Genomic DNA, 16,977 nt, shown 5'->3' on the forward strand with positions numbered 1-16,977 from the left:
AAGTAGTTCTAAGTTCTAGGGGACTGATGACCACAGATGTTAAGTCCCATAGTTCTCAGAGCCATTTCAACCATTTCATTTCAATGAAAAGAGATATGAAAAACATAAGCTAATTGAAAATGACACATTCAGATTTTATCAGGACTGGTTGTTTTGGAGATGCCGAGTGTGGGAATTATACACTGTCTTGTTACGAAAGTTTGTTGTAATGAAAGAAAAAAGTAAACTGTTTGTTTCTGTCACAGTTAGGAAATGATTCAAGTGGTGATGGCCGTTTTCAGATGTGAGTACCATGGAGATGAAGATGCTTTGATGATCCATGGGGCTGACATGATGTTACTACATAAATAATACAAACATCCAGCAAAGGTCTGGCACTGCGCCAATCACTGACAAAGTGAGGGAAGTCTGCCTCTGCTGGTAAGGCCACGTTATGAGAAAGCAAGCCAACTCAGTCGAAAAAACAGCATTACACATCGACCCAGGAGGAACACGACCACAAGGAAGATCAACAAAGAGATGGACTGACAACATCAGGGGAGACATGCACGTTGTTGGATTTTTTTAAAAAAAAGAGAGAGACCAGAAGATGTCAACAACAGGGAGAAATGGAGGAGATGTAGCAAAACAGCAGACCCCACAAGATGGGATTAATGCTTGGAAAGAGAGATTAATTTCAGATTCTAGTGAGCATAGTGATACTTTTCAAATGTCACTTGTTATAATTATGCTGAGTTTACAATTTCTAACAACATGTTGCCTAGCATACTGAAAACAGTGGTATTAATTTACCTATGGAGTGATAGCCATACAGAGCAGTTTACCCTACTGGTCACCTGCGGTAACCATTTTGTATAGTCAAAACCACTGTACTGCAAAGAGATTACAGGACCTTTAAGAAAGCTACATTATGTGGGCTGCATGAAGATCAGGCAAAATGCAATTCAGGTCATTCAGATACTTTTGAGCAAAAAAGTACAACACACAGAATGTGGCAGAGGGGGAACAAGGTGCTACTGCAAGGTCTAAAACACAACCCAAATACTTGCATTCATTGACTCACGTTTTATTAGCAATACCTTGTTTTTTATATATATCACTGTAAAAGCATGTTATAAATGTTATAATGTATACACACCTGGCATTAACGACATAGTTACAACCATGCTACTTTAAGCCTGTGATTTTTTCGGTGATGCTCAATGTTTTGTGTGTGTGTGTGTGTGTGTGTGAGAGAGAGAGAGAGAGAGACAGGGAAGACAATGTGTGTGCATACATGCATGCCTTTGTGCACAATTTTGTCCTCTGAACAAGAATACAAGTTCAAAAGCTGAGTGAAAATCTATACTTCCTGTTTAAGCAGCTATCCATTACTCAAAAATCCTTCTAAACGGTGAGTGATTATCATTACCATTTCCTAAGTTTATGTATAAAACTCTAAGTAAAAAAGGCTGCTGTCCATTTCAGTTGATACATCTGGAGAAGTAATTCAGAGTATATCTGGAGTCATAACACATTTATGAAATAATCTGATCTGCTCCACTACTAATCTAATGCCAAAACATTTATCTGTTTCATTTTCTGCATGAAGGAAGAGTTCTCAATTATTGTACATAAAACTAGAAGTAGTCATACCTCTGAGGCCAGAGCAAACAGATGGACTGCACCAGGAGCACCATGACACCACTGTACCAGTCGATCAGACCCAAGTGAACCAGCATGTCCTAAGGATGATGGGAAGTTCCCAGAATCAAACTTCATGCTGTGCACATAATCCACTGTGGGGCGCAGCAGCTCATCAATGTTGGCTTGGCTCAGGTATTCTCTAGCCTGAAAAGTAAGTTTTATTTGTTTATTACTGCTCCTGTTGTTTTTAAAGCAGTTTTGTATTTAGGCAATAACATTTACATGTTGTTATATAACCCGAGATCATCACAGTAACTTAAATCAGTGTCTATTAGGTTATGACACATGGATCTCATTCAATAACTACTACTCATTCAACTGTGATTTCACACTGAATATTACTTGTGCAACAGAAACATGTTCATGCAATATTGCATTTAATATACAATATACTGAGACTGTAAATCCATTAGTCTTATAGGGGAAAATTGCATAAATTAATCTTTCTTCAGCCAACACTGTATTACTGTCTTCAGTATAAACATTCATGCTGCTTTTGTATTTTGCTAATGCCATGTATCCATGATGAAGGTGGAAGTATTTCCTGATCAGTAAGTACAATTACCAAACCTGTCAAAAGACTCAAAAGACTGCAAAAGGTTGTAATCAGGTATTCATCTACAAAATGTGTCCAAGCCTAATTCAAGCTAAGATCTTATTCTTATCAAGCTATAATCTTATTCTTAAGCAGTGACATTAAGCTACAAAGTTTTGTGGTTAGTTGGTAAATTACATAGTTATTTTCATGTTCCATGGGTCATAATATTGTAACCTTTTAATAATAAATGAAAAGCACCAGTTTGCTTTTGTTCTACAGAACAAAAGCAAACTGGTGCTTTTCATTTATTATTATAATGTTGTTCTACCAAGAACCGACGGAAGATTCTGTTAATATTGTAACCGTTTGTTATAATATGAAATGAGTCAGATTTTTAGTAGACTTTCTCAACAAAGAATATAGCAACAACATGACTGTTTACTCGAATTCTTAAGCTGAGCCTTCCTGGCATTTTAAAACTGTGTGCCCGACCAAGGCACAATCTTGGTGTCTTTGCCTTTCATGGGGAATGATGCTGGGAAGTCTCATATCAGCGCACGTTCTGATGTACAGTGGTTTTATTCTGGAAACATCTCCACGCTGTGACTAAGCCATGTCTCCACAATATCCTTTCTTCCAGGTGTGCTAGTCCTGCAAGTTTTGCAGGAGAACTTCCATGGATTTTGTAAGATAGGTGATGAGGTGCTGGTGAAAGTAAAGCTGTGATGATGGGTTGTGAGTCCCTATTTGGTAACTCAGTTGGTACTGCACAACAAAAGGCAATGGACCCAAGTTCGAGTCTCCCTATTTGGTAACTCAGTTGGTACAGTACTCGCCTGCAAAAGGCAACGGACCCAAGTTCAAGTCTCAGTTCGGCTCACAGTTTTAATGCCATGAAATCTCGTATCAGCACGTACTCCGCTGAAGAATTAAGGTTTCATTCTGGAATTCTTATGTTATTTGTTTAGTTTTAAATACACCCACTGCTTTATACCTAACTATTACTCGTCAAGGCAACATGGCTGTAGGGGAAACTAACTTGGTGACATGACTACACAGCATGGCTACTGAAACATAGAAAAAAAAAACCCTGAGAATTCCAGGTGAGAGGAGGAAGATCGTGTCAAGAAGCTCCTGATAAACTAATGGAAGTAAAAGGTGAGTGGGGGAGAGGGGGTGGCAGTATATCCCAGCAGTTTTTAAGCAGCGACAATTTATATGAATTAATATTCTTATAATTAACATACTTCACAATATTAAGTATTTTAAAATTTGTGATTTATAAAACTCAATACAATTCAATTTCAATTCTAGGTTCAAATGCAGAATTCCCTGAGGTTTTCTGAAATTCCCAGACATTTCCCTGATTTTTCCAGGTAAAATGTAATTACCTCAGAATTCTAGGTTTTCCAGAAGAACTGTCACCTTGCTACATACAGTCATGTTTCAGTTCAAAGTAGCATGCATATTAGCTCACCTTTGTGGAAAGCCGTGAGTACTTACTGCTTATGTCAGTAATTTTACTTACACTGAGAACAATACAGCTGTACAGTAGAGAAGGCAACAGAAGGTGCAAGCAAATGTTGGCAAGCAAAAGTTAAGAAGTTAATGGTGTGCAAATTACAGGAGGGAGGGTGGGGGGTGGGGGGACAATACAGAGTGGAGCAGGATAAAAGTATCTGCCCCAAAACAAAATAAGTAAAACGCACAGAATAAATATATCATTGATGATATAGCTACTTTTATTAGAAAGCAATTTTTTTCATATTATGAACAACACAAGGGAATACCAACCTTGCAAAAGAACTTCACAGCTTTTGTTGAATGGTACTGTACTTTCAGACTAGCAAAGAAATTCTTAGAAAAACTGTTCTAGTTGCGGGATTTGATTTTAAAAGATGCCAGAATGAATAAGTCATAATGGTCCCAGAGAATGTACTTGCAAGGAGAGTAAACACATTAGATTTTTTACAAAAAAATGAAACATCAGAATTAAAGCGTCCAGTGATTTATTCAGATGAACTGTGGATTCATATACACAGCACTGTGAATAAATGTTGCAAATTGCCTGTGTGAAGAATACTGTTAAACAACAATGTCTGAGAATGTTTCATTGCTGTGAATGCAGAGTTTCGTTTTGTGTTCACTTCTCCTCTATGTTTATAACAGAAATACTTCAGACTATCATGCAGAGACAAGTAAAGCTGACCTATTGGCATTAATTAAAGAGGATAACCTTTCTTCTTCCTGCTGTTGCCGTTCCATCTAGACCTAAATCCTACAGAACTGATCAGGAATTTTGCAAAGAATAAGATGCGTAGTTTTAATAAGTCGAGCATCTCACTCTCTAATCTGAAAAAAATAACAGCTGATTGTTTTTCTGCTAATGAACAAACACTGTGTGTCACCTAGCATGGTGCAAGCCTTTCAAATTAATACTACTTTAGTGATTTCAGTATCAAATTTACTGCTTTTTTATTTAAGCATCTTTTCAATTGGTTTCATAGGGCTGAGTAGACTACCTTCCTCACTTTCCCATCAGGAAAAAATCTAAGGAACTGACTAGTACTCAAACCCATGACCTCGGTATCATCAGCCTAAAACACTATCCATTATCCCACACAGTAAGTTTGTTGCTACTGCTGCACCATAAGCTATTACTGTTGTGATTTTACAAGACCAGAATGGCCACGTGTGATGCCGAAAAAAGTGTGATGACTATTGGAGGAGATACTTCGACGGATGAGGAGACTGAAAATATAATAAGATCTGTTAGCATACATTTGAACAAAGAATTGTGGCTGAAATAGCAGGTGACAAATTGACAGACAAAGCTGTAGAAAATTGTGACATCATCTGGAAAGATAGTTTTATGGATACAACCATCAAAGTGTCATAAAGAATGTAAGGAAAATACTCATATATTATCTGTCCTGTTTCTGTTCTTGTTCTAAATGGGTATTTCATTCAGTGGTGTGTACAGACATGTAGCATGTGAAAGTGCCCCATACAATAATACATATTCAGTAATTCTTCTATGCAGTAGGAGTTGTCAAGCAGATATGACTTCAGTTTGCAATTGAAGTTATTTAGTATCCATCAAATTCTTTAAGCATTGAATCTTTACACCACTGGGTAGATTTTTATGGATGAAGAGCTCATTCCTTTCTGTGCCACACTAAGGCTGAATGACGGATAGTGTAAATCATTTCCACTTCTAGTGTCATATTTATGACTGGTAACATTGTTTTCAGGCTGTAACTGATAGTTGGCAACAAATTTCATAGGGGAATAAATGTACAGTAAAAGATTGACAGTATGCCAAACTATTCAAAGAGCTGTCTACAAGAGGTTCTAGAGCAGACCACACACTTCTGTCTAATTAACAAATTTTTTATTCAATGGCGAGTTACCATGAGACATTAGTGAATGTAAACAGGAAAAGTAAAGTTAAATTCTTAAGATTTTCATCTCTCAAATCTAATATTATCCTTAACACAGAAGTTGCACAGCTTGGACATTTCAGAAATCTGTAACATGTGACTTCCGGTTCAATTTCATCAATATAAACAACTAAGAAATTACAATATTTGTTTCATTTATACACTTGTCCTCTTCAATTATTCCTAACAGAGTGGTGAGGACTAGCACAGTACTGAATTGCACATACTGTGTTTTTGTCTAAATTCTTTGTAGAGAACCAGTCAGTAATTTTCAAGAAAATATTAATTACACTTGCAGGTGTTGATGCCCCATTAGTGTTGATTATAATGTTTTCATCATCAACACAAAGAACTATTTATGCTTCTTGGCTGTATACGATACACATTATACAGAATAAGAATGGATCCAAGTTGATACTAGTGATACATCTGTAGTTAGATTAGATTAGATTAGATTAGATTAGACTGAGTTTTTGTTCCGTAGATCTAAAAATGAGATGATTCTTGCAGGGTGGAACAAGTCAGAAAATATAACACGAAAAACATAAAACATTTTAATATAATACTCACTACCCTGATCATTTGTACGGAGATTGTCAGAATATGTGAATACATTATAGTAAACTGGAACTTCTAATATTTACAGAATTAATACACAGTCAGAAAGAAACTTCGTTATGCACTTTTAATAAATTTATCATACACAAAATATCTAATCTTGACTATTGCGACCAAGTGCTGTCAAAACTGAAAGCTAAGAGACATTTTTACTTAAGCTGGTCTAACGTTTCCTATTAAGACATTCATCAATAGAGTAGAAGGAGTTGCCTATTAAAATGTCTTTCAAACTCTGTTTAAACTGTGCTTTACCTGAAACCAAGTTTTTAATGGCTGCTGGCAATTTCTTGAAAATGTGTGTTCCTGAATGTTGGACCCCTTTTTGGACCAAGGTGAGTGATTTTACATTTTTATGTAGATTGCTCTTATTCCTAGTGCCGATTCTACATATTGAGCTATTGGTTGGAATTAGAGACATATTACTTGCAATAAATTTCATTAAGGAAGAAGCAGTGGTTAGAATATGAAGTTCTTTGCACCACAAATGAGTCTTATTACACTTTTGCATACTAAAAACTTTTGCTTGGTTTGATGAGTTTCTCCAGCATATGATCCTATATGACAAAACAGAATGAAATGAGGCAAAGTGATTATTCCCACTCTAAAGATGCCTTTTCATTGTGTACACTCCCTGAGTTTCTTAATGCAACATTACAGACTCTTTTAGCAAGTAAATGCATGAGATCACAAAGAATCTGTTGCTCTGGAAGTTTTGAGAGCAAATGCTTAAATATGACATGTTGTAGGCTGGTTACAGAAAATATTCACACAATAAGGTGAGAGGCAATGCAAACTGTAGAAAAATAATTATGAGTTATGTAACACAAATCTATGAAAACCTAATGGGTATATGTTTTGATGTCATGAAAATTACTGAAAATAAACATAAAATTTCAAATAGGAGTTATTGGTTAACATCACAGACATCTGTGACAAAACATATGAAATAACAATCAAAACAATCAATTTCTGACAATATAATGTAATTAGATAGATACAAAAAATATACTCACCAAGTGGCAGCAGGAGAACACACACACAAAAATGGTTTAACTTATGCAAGCTTTCAGAGCCAGTGGTTGCTTCTTCTGGAAGAAGGGTAGGAGGGGAAGGAAGGAAGAGGAGTGAAGGAAAAGACTGGAGAGTTTTAGGAAAAGGGGTACAGTTTGGAAAAGTTGTCCAGAACACCTGAGTGTAATCAAGCACCTTCCTCAAGCAATACTTGATGGAGCCTATTATATGTTCCCACCAGGCTCCCCACCAAACTGCCCGTGTAGGTACGTACTTTCAGGTGATTCTGTGGGAGCACAGTAGTGCTGTAGTTCAGTGTTCAGAATTGTGTTTAAGAGTTCTGACTGTTCTGTGCTTGCTGCATGGAATGTAGCATTGTTTGAATTGTTAAACAGTGAGTTGTAGGCTTCTACAGCCTTCAATGTGTTGCATGGGCAACAGAAATCTACCTATCCATGAGTGACAACCTCAGTATGAATGGCATGTGCTGTGGTATGTGTGAGTAGGGCCATGTAGGACTTCTTGGTCCACTGTAATTGGTACCTGTTACTATGAAAGGCCTTGTGGGTTGCACCCTGTCAAGTGGTAGTGGAGCCTCCATCTTTACATGTCGACAACTGTTTACTATCTTGCAAGGCTGGCAAGAGCCAAGAGCTCTCCTAACAACTTGTTGCACTTGCAAAATCCAAAACTCTTAACATAGTTCTCCTAGTACAATCATTCACTGAGATGATGCAGCGTTACATGTGTTTGTTCGAGCACACAATCTGTGAAATCAGGATGTCTGCTCAAGTTGGACTATGCTGCTTAATGTAGTGCAAAATATTTTGGGAGGTCTGCTGAATGTCTGCAACTTCCTGCCATGATATTTTGGTGTAGAGTCTTTTGGTCACCTTCAGGTGAATACTGATGAATGCGCTCTGAGCTCACATATTTAAGACTCCCCTGGAACATGTATGGTATATTCAGTTGGTATTACACATGCGCTACTTGGGTCCGCGTGCTTCTGCTGCAACTCTATGCTGCACCGTGCACCCTCCATAGTAAAACCTCATCGCATCAATAGCAATCTGATTGTCTTCTTTCTTCGAACATCTTGGCACTTCTGGGCTCTGTCAAAGATGATTTAAGAGCTGTGCAAGGCAGATGTTTACAGGATTCTATGTGAATGCGGCAAAGCTTATATAGGGCAATCGACACACACTGTGCAGGACTGTATTGTAGAGTGTCAACAGCATACCAGCAGTTCACTATCACCGAACATTGTATTTACCAATGAAACAAAATGTAGGCCATTCAATGAAGCTTTGCAACTCTATCATCAATGTATCAGTGGAAATATGACTGTCTGAGTCCCTTATCAACTGATATGGTAGCTTCCACTTAAATTCTGTAAGGGACCAAGTCATAGAAAAATTTTGTGCTCTGCATAGGCAGCATCATTCTGTGACTTTATGGTGTGAAGACAACTGAACTGATATCGATGTGGTGAGCTTTCACCACAGATGGCGTGCAGTACACAGAATTTCAGCAGATGGGTGTATGCAACACCAACTAAATACATGTGCTGGTGCAGGCTTAAATACTTGAGATCAGAGCATTTTCACCAGTATTCACCTGAAGATGGCCAGAAGACTCTGCACTGACATATCATGGCAGGAAGTTGCAGACATCTGGCACTTCTTCTGAAATGTTATGGAGCAATCTGTACGCTAGGGAAGTTTTAAATTTCACATCCAGCATAATGTTGCATGCCATTGACCCAGACCACACCATCATGCAGGAAAGGGTTGTATTGGGCAGCATTTTATGCTTTTGGATATTGTTCTCCCTTATGGAAGGCAGACAACTCAGCAGTGAATAACTCCTCTTGAACTTTCCTGATCCAGTATGTACATATATTTTGCAATTCCAGAGCAGTCAGACTGTCAGTATTTTTAATCTTGTTCTTCAAGATATCAAAAAACCAAAATGCCTGGGCAGTTATATGCAATATTCACCAGTATGAACTGAATTTTGCAGTGTCGAAAAGGGGTTCAATTATGGTAATCAGAGAAACACTTGTTAAGGTTTGGCTTCTGCCATTGATTTAGATGAAGCTGGGTTGTCCAGTGATCATGACTGTTTGTCTTCTAAAAGCCATGGTTGACCACACCAACAAATGTCAAGTGTTACTAGCAGATCTGCTTTTAGTCCCCATGTGAGCTGATATGTGAGATTTTGACTTCCAGGAGAGTGTCTCCATGACTGGGTCTATTGTATGTCCATTTGTTTTGATAATTTTGTACCAACTAAAAGGCGACTGTCGAGTCACTCCATGAAGTAGCTTTGTCGGGCTCAAACCCTGTTTCTTGGCAAAAGTAATGAAGGAGTCATGAGCTGACAAATGCGGCAAGCAGTTCCAATGCAGGTAATGTCCAAGATCTGTGTCAAAACCTTCACCTATGCAAGACTTCTCAGGTACATGGTTGGGATTATTGGTTTAACAACAATCCCAGTGTGTGAGAACAGACCAAGAGGGTCATACAACTGAGCTGCTGCTCGAAGAATGTTTCTCTTAGACACCAGTTTGTCAATCAGGTCTTCAGCCATCCTGTGGTAGTAAGGGGAGATAGTCATCTCAACAATTCCAAATGATTCACAAGACTTGTATTGTGGCCTTGATTCCAAGCATTTTTGCATTTAATATTGCCTTTAGGTCCTTCTAATTAGCCACCCATGGAAAGTGGAAGCCTTTTTTGCCGGATGAGTGCTGCCAGTTGATGATAAACAGTTACAGCTCATCAAGGTCTCTCACAATAGCTACAAAATCATCCAGTAATGCAGAGTTGTCTATGCATTCTGATACTCGTTGATATTTACCACTATTTAGTGCCACTAGTTTGCTTATGGCTGCTGACAAAATACATGGGCTTGGCGTAAGTCCAAATAGCAAACAGTTGAAGCGATACATTATCACATCATCCATGGTGATGGAGGCGTTGTCAGTTTGTTCAATGCAATTCAGCCTAGAGAGGTCCCTGTTCTCTTCAAGATGGCAACTGTAAGAAGGCTTTGTCCACATCACACACCAATCCCACCAGAATTTTGTAGAATTATATTAATGTTGTGAGGATGTCCGACAGTTACTTTGGCCCTGTTTCGAGGACGAAATCAAAAGATGAAGAGTTGGTGGCATGTGATGATGCATCATGCACAATTTAGTATTTGATACTTCCACTGCTGTGTTTCTTCAATTGCCGGTGTAACAGGTACAATATATTTCCATCTTTATAGTCCTCAGGTACAACTTCTACCTGAGTCTTCATTAATATAATCCGACATATTCCCATGGTAAATAAGCTTCAGTTTTTCATTTCCTTGTAACTTGTTTTGAAGGAGCACATAAAGATTTTATTGTGATTAAAATGGAAGGATAATGGTTATAAAATTCCATGGAAATTATGTCACAGTACTTATAAGGTTATGTTAAAAAAAGTGCTAAGTGTCACAAAGTTGACCAGTTTTATGGTATATTGAAAACTTGATAATGAACACACTAGAAGTAGAGAATGAAGGAGTATGTACAGGAGGCTGGAAGGTCAACTGAATCAGATTTTCTGATGACATAGTAGTGCTTGGGGGACAAAACAATGTCTCTTCAAAGAGCACTATCCACACTTGAAGGAGGACTGCTTGACTGCTGAATGAAAATCAACACGAATTTATTCTGTTTGCCCCATTGATATAAATCCTTGCCTACTGGCAGCTAATGTCTTTAATTCCTTTGTGTCTCAATGCAAAGAAAACTATGGTTATGAGAGAAAATGACAAAGAAGATACAAAAGTGAAAACAAAAGATGGTCAAAACTGAACAGGTTGCACAGTGCAGATATTTGGGGAGCACGCTAATTAGTAAAGGGAAGAGTTGAAAATGAAATAAGATCAAGAATTGCAATGGTAAAGCAAGTTTTCTGGGAAAAGAAATGCTTATTATCCAGAGAATATAGGTTTGAGTTAAGGAGAAAGTTTGTTTTTTGTACACTGGTGAAAACTGGACATTGAAGATGAGAGAAAAAGACAAAATTGAAACATTTGAGATTTTTGTTTGGAGGGGAATAGAATAAAATAAAATGGATGGATAAAGTGAAGAACAGTGAAGTAATGAAAAGGGTAAAGGAACAAAGAATTCTTCTAAATCTGATTAAGAAAACGGAAATAAACTCTACGGCCTTGTCAGATAAATGCACTTTCTCAACATAAGTTTCCATAAATGCACAACATTTGTAGGCCCCCTCGAACCACTTTTTTGAGTCTGTGCAACCAGCACAGAGCAGCTGCTTGCTGTTCCTGCATGTCTGCGAAACACTGTCTGTACAGAGGCTCCTTCATAACTCCAAACAGGAGGTAATTGGAGGGGCCAAGTCAAGAGAACACAGCGGATATTGCAGTACCTGGAACCCCATGTCGGTGATGGCAGCCAGGTTGTTCAGCTCATATAGGGACATGCACTGTTGTGTTGCAAGAGCATTCCTTTTGCCCATTGGTCTCCAGCTCATGGTAGTTGAGCTAAATCTCATCGCTAGTCATGGCTTTGGATATGAAATCTTCTGTATCCTGGGTGTGGCACTGAAGGAGAGCACTGTACACGTCCTTGTGCTGTTGTGTTTGTGCTGTATTCAGGGATCAAGAACCCATTTGGTGGACACTTTCCCAAGATTAAGATGTTCATGCACTGTGTGGTACACGGTGCTTCTGACAAGTCTTGTAGCTGCCTCCAATTCTATGAATGTGATGCACCTATTCTCCTGAACACGCTTTTCCACTCTGAAATGTTGTCTGGTGTCACCACAATCACTTTCCTTCCAGAACCGGTTCCTTTCTCCATTGACATGCTGCCACATTTCCAGCCATCCAACCATTAGTTACACGTGGTTTTTCATGATGGTGCACACTTTCCAAACACTGCCACCAATTGACTATGAATATCCACAGTGTTAACACCCTCCTTGCACAGAGAGCACATTGTCCAGCACTGTTCTTGATGATCACACTCCATGTTGTCCACTCATGTAATGACTGGAGTTGGGAAAATGGGGTGTACTGTGCAGGGATTACACTTCTAGTGATTTTCCTGCCACATACAGGGGTAGACCAAAATACTACAATACTTGCAACTGTAATGATCAGTTGGCACACCACAAATGATGGGAATAAGTAAAGTGTAAATCATGATGGACCATACCTCCTATGATGAACAATTTTTACAGATCACATTAACATTTATCATTAAAAATTTGACTCAATTTAATTTTTTTTGACACTATCCCTAGTCTACTTACTTACACTTCCAAGCTTCAGATTATTTACAGGGATTCTTATGTTTTACTACTATTCAACTTCTGGTTTTCTCCATAAAATACTTAAAGTAATATTCAATCCTCTGGTGCAGTTGTCCACTGCAGAGGACAGCTGTTAATGACATTTCTTTGGCATTTTAAGCAGTCTTAAGGTTGCAAATGCACAGTCAATTCCAGTGGATATTCCCTAATAGTGCTGTGCCCTGCATGCATTTGCAGCCTCAGAACTGACTAAAAATACCAAAGAAATGACATTAAGAGCTGTCCATTGCAGTGGACAACTGCACCACAGAGATAAGGAATTAACATAACAGTTCAACCAATAGCTGAAGTTCTAAGTGCTTGATAGGCACATAGTAACCCCCCCCCCCCCCCCAAACATAAGCACAGGTAAATACTGTTACCTTTATTCATGCTGAATACTATAATTAGGAAAACAAGAATTCCTGTATAAATAATCTGAAACTTAATACAGTGTTAGCTAAGAACTACAAATATGTAGTATTAGATTTTAAATAAAGGGCCATTAAAGTTAAATGGCAACCAGCAGCAACATTCGTGTGTTCAAAGACTATTGTTCCCACATTCTCTCAAGTCTCAACTCTGCCTTGAACACAGTCTAATATATCACAAACTGCTATGTTCTATTTCTTCTTAGCTCACAAGGGAATGGTTCTATTCTTAGTTTACAAAATATTTAACAAAAGGATAAATTCGTAACAGATATACTAATAAACAATTTTTGTTTATCTTTGAGTGTGTTTTACATGGGGTCTTGTGCTTATGCTATATTTTTGCAACTCAATCTGTGATACAACTCTTTCATATTTTTCATGTCTTATAAATACTTAATTCTATAAAGTTGTATTTGCAAACCTGCAGCAACAAGTACAGGATCCCACACAGACCATGGGCTCCACCAATGTAATATTTTCCATGCCATTTGTACATCAATGGAGCATTGTGATTTTCAAGACGTGCCAGACCGTTTCCTGACTGCAAAATCGCATATATTACCTGAAACATGACCAACAACATGCAACAATTATTTTAGATTAGCACCCACACCTACAAAAAATACGATTTGCTCTCCACTACATTTGATGCATTTTTCCATGCTGATGCATATCATAACCATCACTAAATCTTGTAAGCAAGTTCATGTATCCTATTTAGTCATCTCTTGTTTGTAGATTTATCAGCATATGAAAACAAACAAATAGCAGTGAAGTTTTCACCTTAAGACTGTGAGAGATACATTTATTCCAAGGCACTGAAAATGCCTTGCAAAGAATAAAGACGAAATACATATGGCACAAAAATTGTGTTTTATTCAGTTGTGATTAGATGGACCCAAAGTAATAGTTATCAACGTACTGTAATAATAAGCAAATCATGTTCCAGAAATTCAGAGACAGAGTAGAACCAGTGGTTAAATAAGAAAGTTTCAAGTTTACTTTAACTGTAATTAATGTCGGAATGCATTTTAAGTAAGAAGGCATTTGGTTTAATATCTGAAAATCTTTTTCTATATTTTAAATGTTTGTTAAAAATCTGTGGAATTCCCCCCAAAAATGATTGCGCACATCATCAGTAGTGACTGTACACTGTCACCACTGATGAGCAACTTTTATTTAGAGTGATAATCCTAACAGCATACATAATTCTACATCTACATCTACAGTCTTCAAACCACTGTGAGGTGCATGACAGAGGATACATCCCATTGTACCAGTTATTAGGGTTACTTCCTTTTCCATTCACATATGGAGTGTGGGATTAATGATTGATTGAATGCCTCTGTCTGTGCACTAATTATTGAAATCTTAGTCTCATGATCCCTATGTGACTGATACACAGAGTGTTGTTGTATAAGTGTATTCAATTTTTCATTAGACCATTACGGGTGCATGCTATATTGTTGAAAATTGATACAACAAGACAATGGAAGTAAGAAAATGGAGTTGAAGCCTGACTGCAGATAAAGACAGTGCCCAGTCACTGTTAAAGCAGAGGCTAGTTGCTGTTCATATTTTTAGTAAGAAGTAATATGAAAGGTTTATCTCAAGTGGAATGACACAGCAAAATAATGTGGATATTTTCCAATTTTTATGAATAAACTGTTAATTTCAGTCATTTACAGATCTCCCAATCAGGACTACAGAATGTTCCTATCTAGTTTTTACAATGCACTTAGCTCATTCCTTAAAACAGACCTGAATTTTAAGTAATCAGTCAAGGAAGACAATAAAACTGGATTCACTTCATTAATACAAACTAGTGGAAATATAGAAAATATAGATAATACATTTGTAGCCTTCTCTTCGTTAAGTGGACACTCTGTGAGAAAAGTCCATGGAAGAAAGGATAACACTTCATTGACTACAAGATAATTTATAGGTATGGCACAAAATTAGAATGAACAAGAACAAGGAAGAAAATCAACTACTGTCTTTACAAAGAAATCATCTTCACATTTACCTTAAATGATTTACAGGAGCAAACAGTAGAGGCAAAGAGAAGAAAAATGAAAATGATTATTTATCAGAATAATTAGAAATTTACTGTCAATAGTAAGCAATGCCTCTCCCCATGAACCATGGACCTTGCCATTGGTGGAGAGGCTTGCATGCCTCAGTGATACAGATAGCCATACCAGAGGGGTATCTGTTGAGAGGCCAGTCAAACGTGTGGTTCCTTAAGAGGGGCAGCAGCCTTTTCAGTAGTTGCAGGGGCAACAGTCTGGATGATTGACTGATCTGGCCTTGTAACATAAACTACAACCTTGCTGTGCTGGTACTGCGAACGGTTGGAAGCAAGAGGAAACTACAGCCGTAATTTTTCCCGAGGACATGCAGCTTTACTGTATGGTTAAATGATGATGGCATCCTCTTGGGTAAAATATTCGGTTGAAAAATAGTTCCACATTCGGATTTCCGGGTGGGAACTACTCAGGGGAACACTGTTATCAGGAGAAAGAAAACTGGCGTTCTACGTATCGGAGTGTGGAACGTTAGATCCCTTAATCAGATAGGTAGTTTAGAAAATTTAAAAAGGAAAATGGATGCATTAAAGTTAGATATAGTGAGAATTAGTGAAGTTTGGTGGCAGGAGGAACAAGACTTGTGGTCAGGTGAACACAGGGTTACAAGTACAAAATCAAATAGGGGTAATGCAAGAGTAGGTTCAATAATGAATAAAAAAAAAAGGAGCACGGGTAAGCTACTATGAACAGCATAGTGAACACATTATTGTAGCCAAGATAGACATGAAGCCCATGCCTACCACAGTAGCATAAGTTTATATGCCAACTAGCTCTGCAGATGACAAAGAGATTGAAGAAATGTATGATGAGATAAAAGAAATTCTTCAGATAGTGAAGGGATGCGAAAACTTAATAGTCGTAGAGGACTGGTATTCGATAGTAGGAAAAGGAAGAGAAGGAAAAGTAGTAAGTGAATATGGAATGGGGGTAAGGAATGAAAGAGGAAGCTGCCTGGTAGAATTTTGCAAAGACCATAACTTAATCATAGCTAACACTTGGTTTAAGAATCATGAAAGAAGGTTGTACATGAGGAAGAGGCCTGGAGGCACTGGAAAGTTTCAGCTAGATTATATAATGGTAAGACAGAGATTTAGGAACCAAGTTTTAAATTGTAAGACATTTCCAGGGGCAGATGTGGACTCTGACCACAATCTATTGGTTATGAACTGTAGATTAAAACTGAAGTAACTGCAAAAAGGTGGAAATTTAAGGAGATGGGACCTGGATAAACTGAAAGATCCAGAGTTTCAGAGATAGCATTAGGGAATGATCGACAAGAACAGGGGAAAGAAATACAGTAGAAGAATGAGTAGCTTTGAGAGATGAAGTAGTGAAGGCAGCAGAAGATCAAGTAGGTATAAAGACAAGGGCTGGTAGAAATCTTTGGGTAACAGAAGAGAGATTGAATTTAACTGATGAAAGGAGACAATACAAAAATGCAGTAAATGAAGCAGGCAAAAAGGAATACAAACTTTTCAAAAATGAGATCGACAGGAAGAGCAAAATCACTAAGCAGGTATGGCCAAAGGACAAATGTAAGGACTTAGAGGCATATATCACTAGGGGTAAGATAGATATTGTTTACAGGAAAATTAAAGAGACCTTTGGAGAAAAGAGAATCACTTGTATGAATATCAAGAGCTCAGCTGGAAACCAAGTTCTAAGCAAAAAAGGGAAAGCACCACAAACCATCAGGTGGCTTGCGGAGTGTGCTGTAGATTTAGACGAAAGGTGGAAGGAGTATATAGGAGGTCTGTTCAAGGGTGACGTACTTGGGGGCAATATTATGGAAATAGA

General features: G+C 37.8%; 1 protein-coding gene across 1 annotated transcript in view; it reads right to left on the reverse strand.

Moving 5' to 3' along the window:
• Nucleotides 1–16,977, reverse strand: part of LOC124789454 (lanC-like protein 2) — a 126,545-nt gene that overhangs the window by 21,695 nt on the left and 87,873 nt on the right. Inside the window, exons 5-6 of the mRNA XM_047256816.1 lie at nt 13,512–13,652; nt 1,636–1,830 (exon numbers count right to left, since the gene is read on the reverse strand). Coding sequence (XP_047112772.1) covers nt 1,636–1,830; nt 13,512–13,652 — 336 coding nt within the window. The remainder of the gene's footprint in view (nt 1–1,635; nt 1,831–13,511; nt 13,653–16,977) is intronic.

Source organism: Schistocerca piceifrons, chromosome 3 (genome assembly GCF_021461385.2).
Source record: "Schistocerca piceifrons isolate TAMUIC-IGC-003096 chromosome 3, iqSchPice1.1, whole genome shotgun sequence".
NCBI lineage: Eukaryota > Metazoa > Arthropoda > Insecta > Orthoptera > Acrididae > Schistocerca > Schistocerca piceifrons.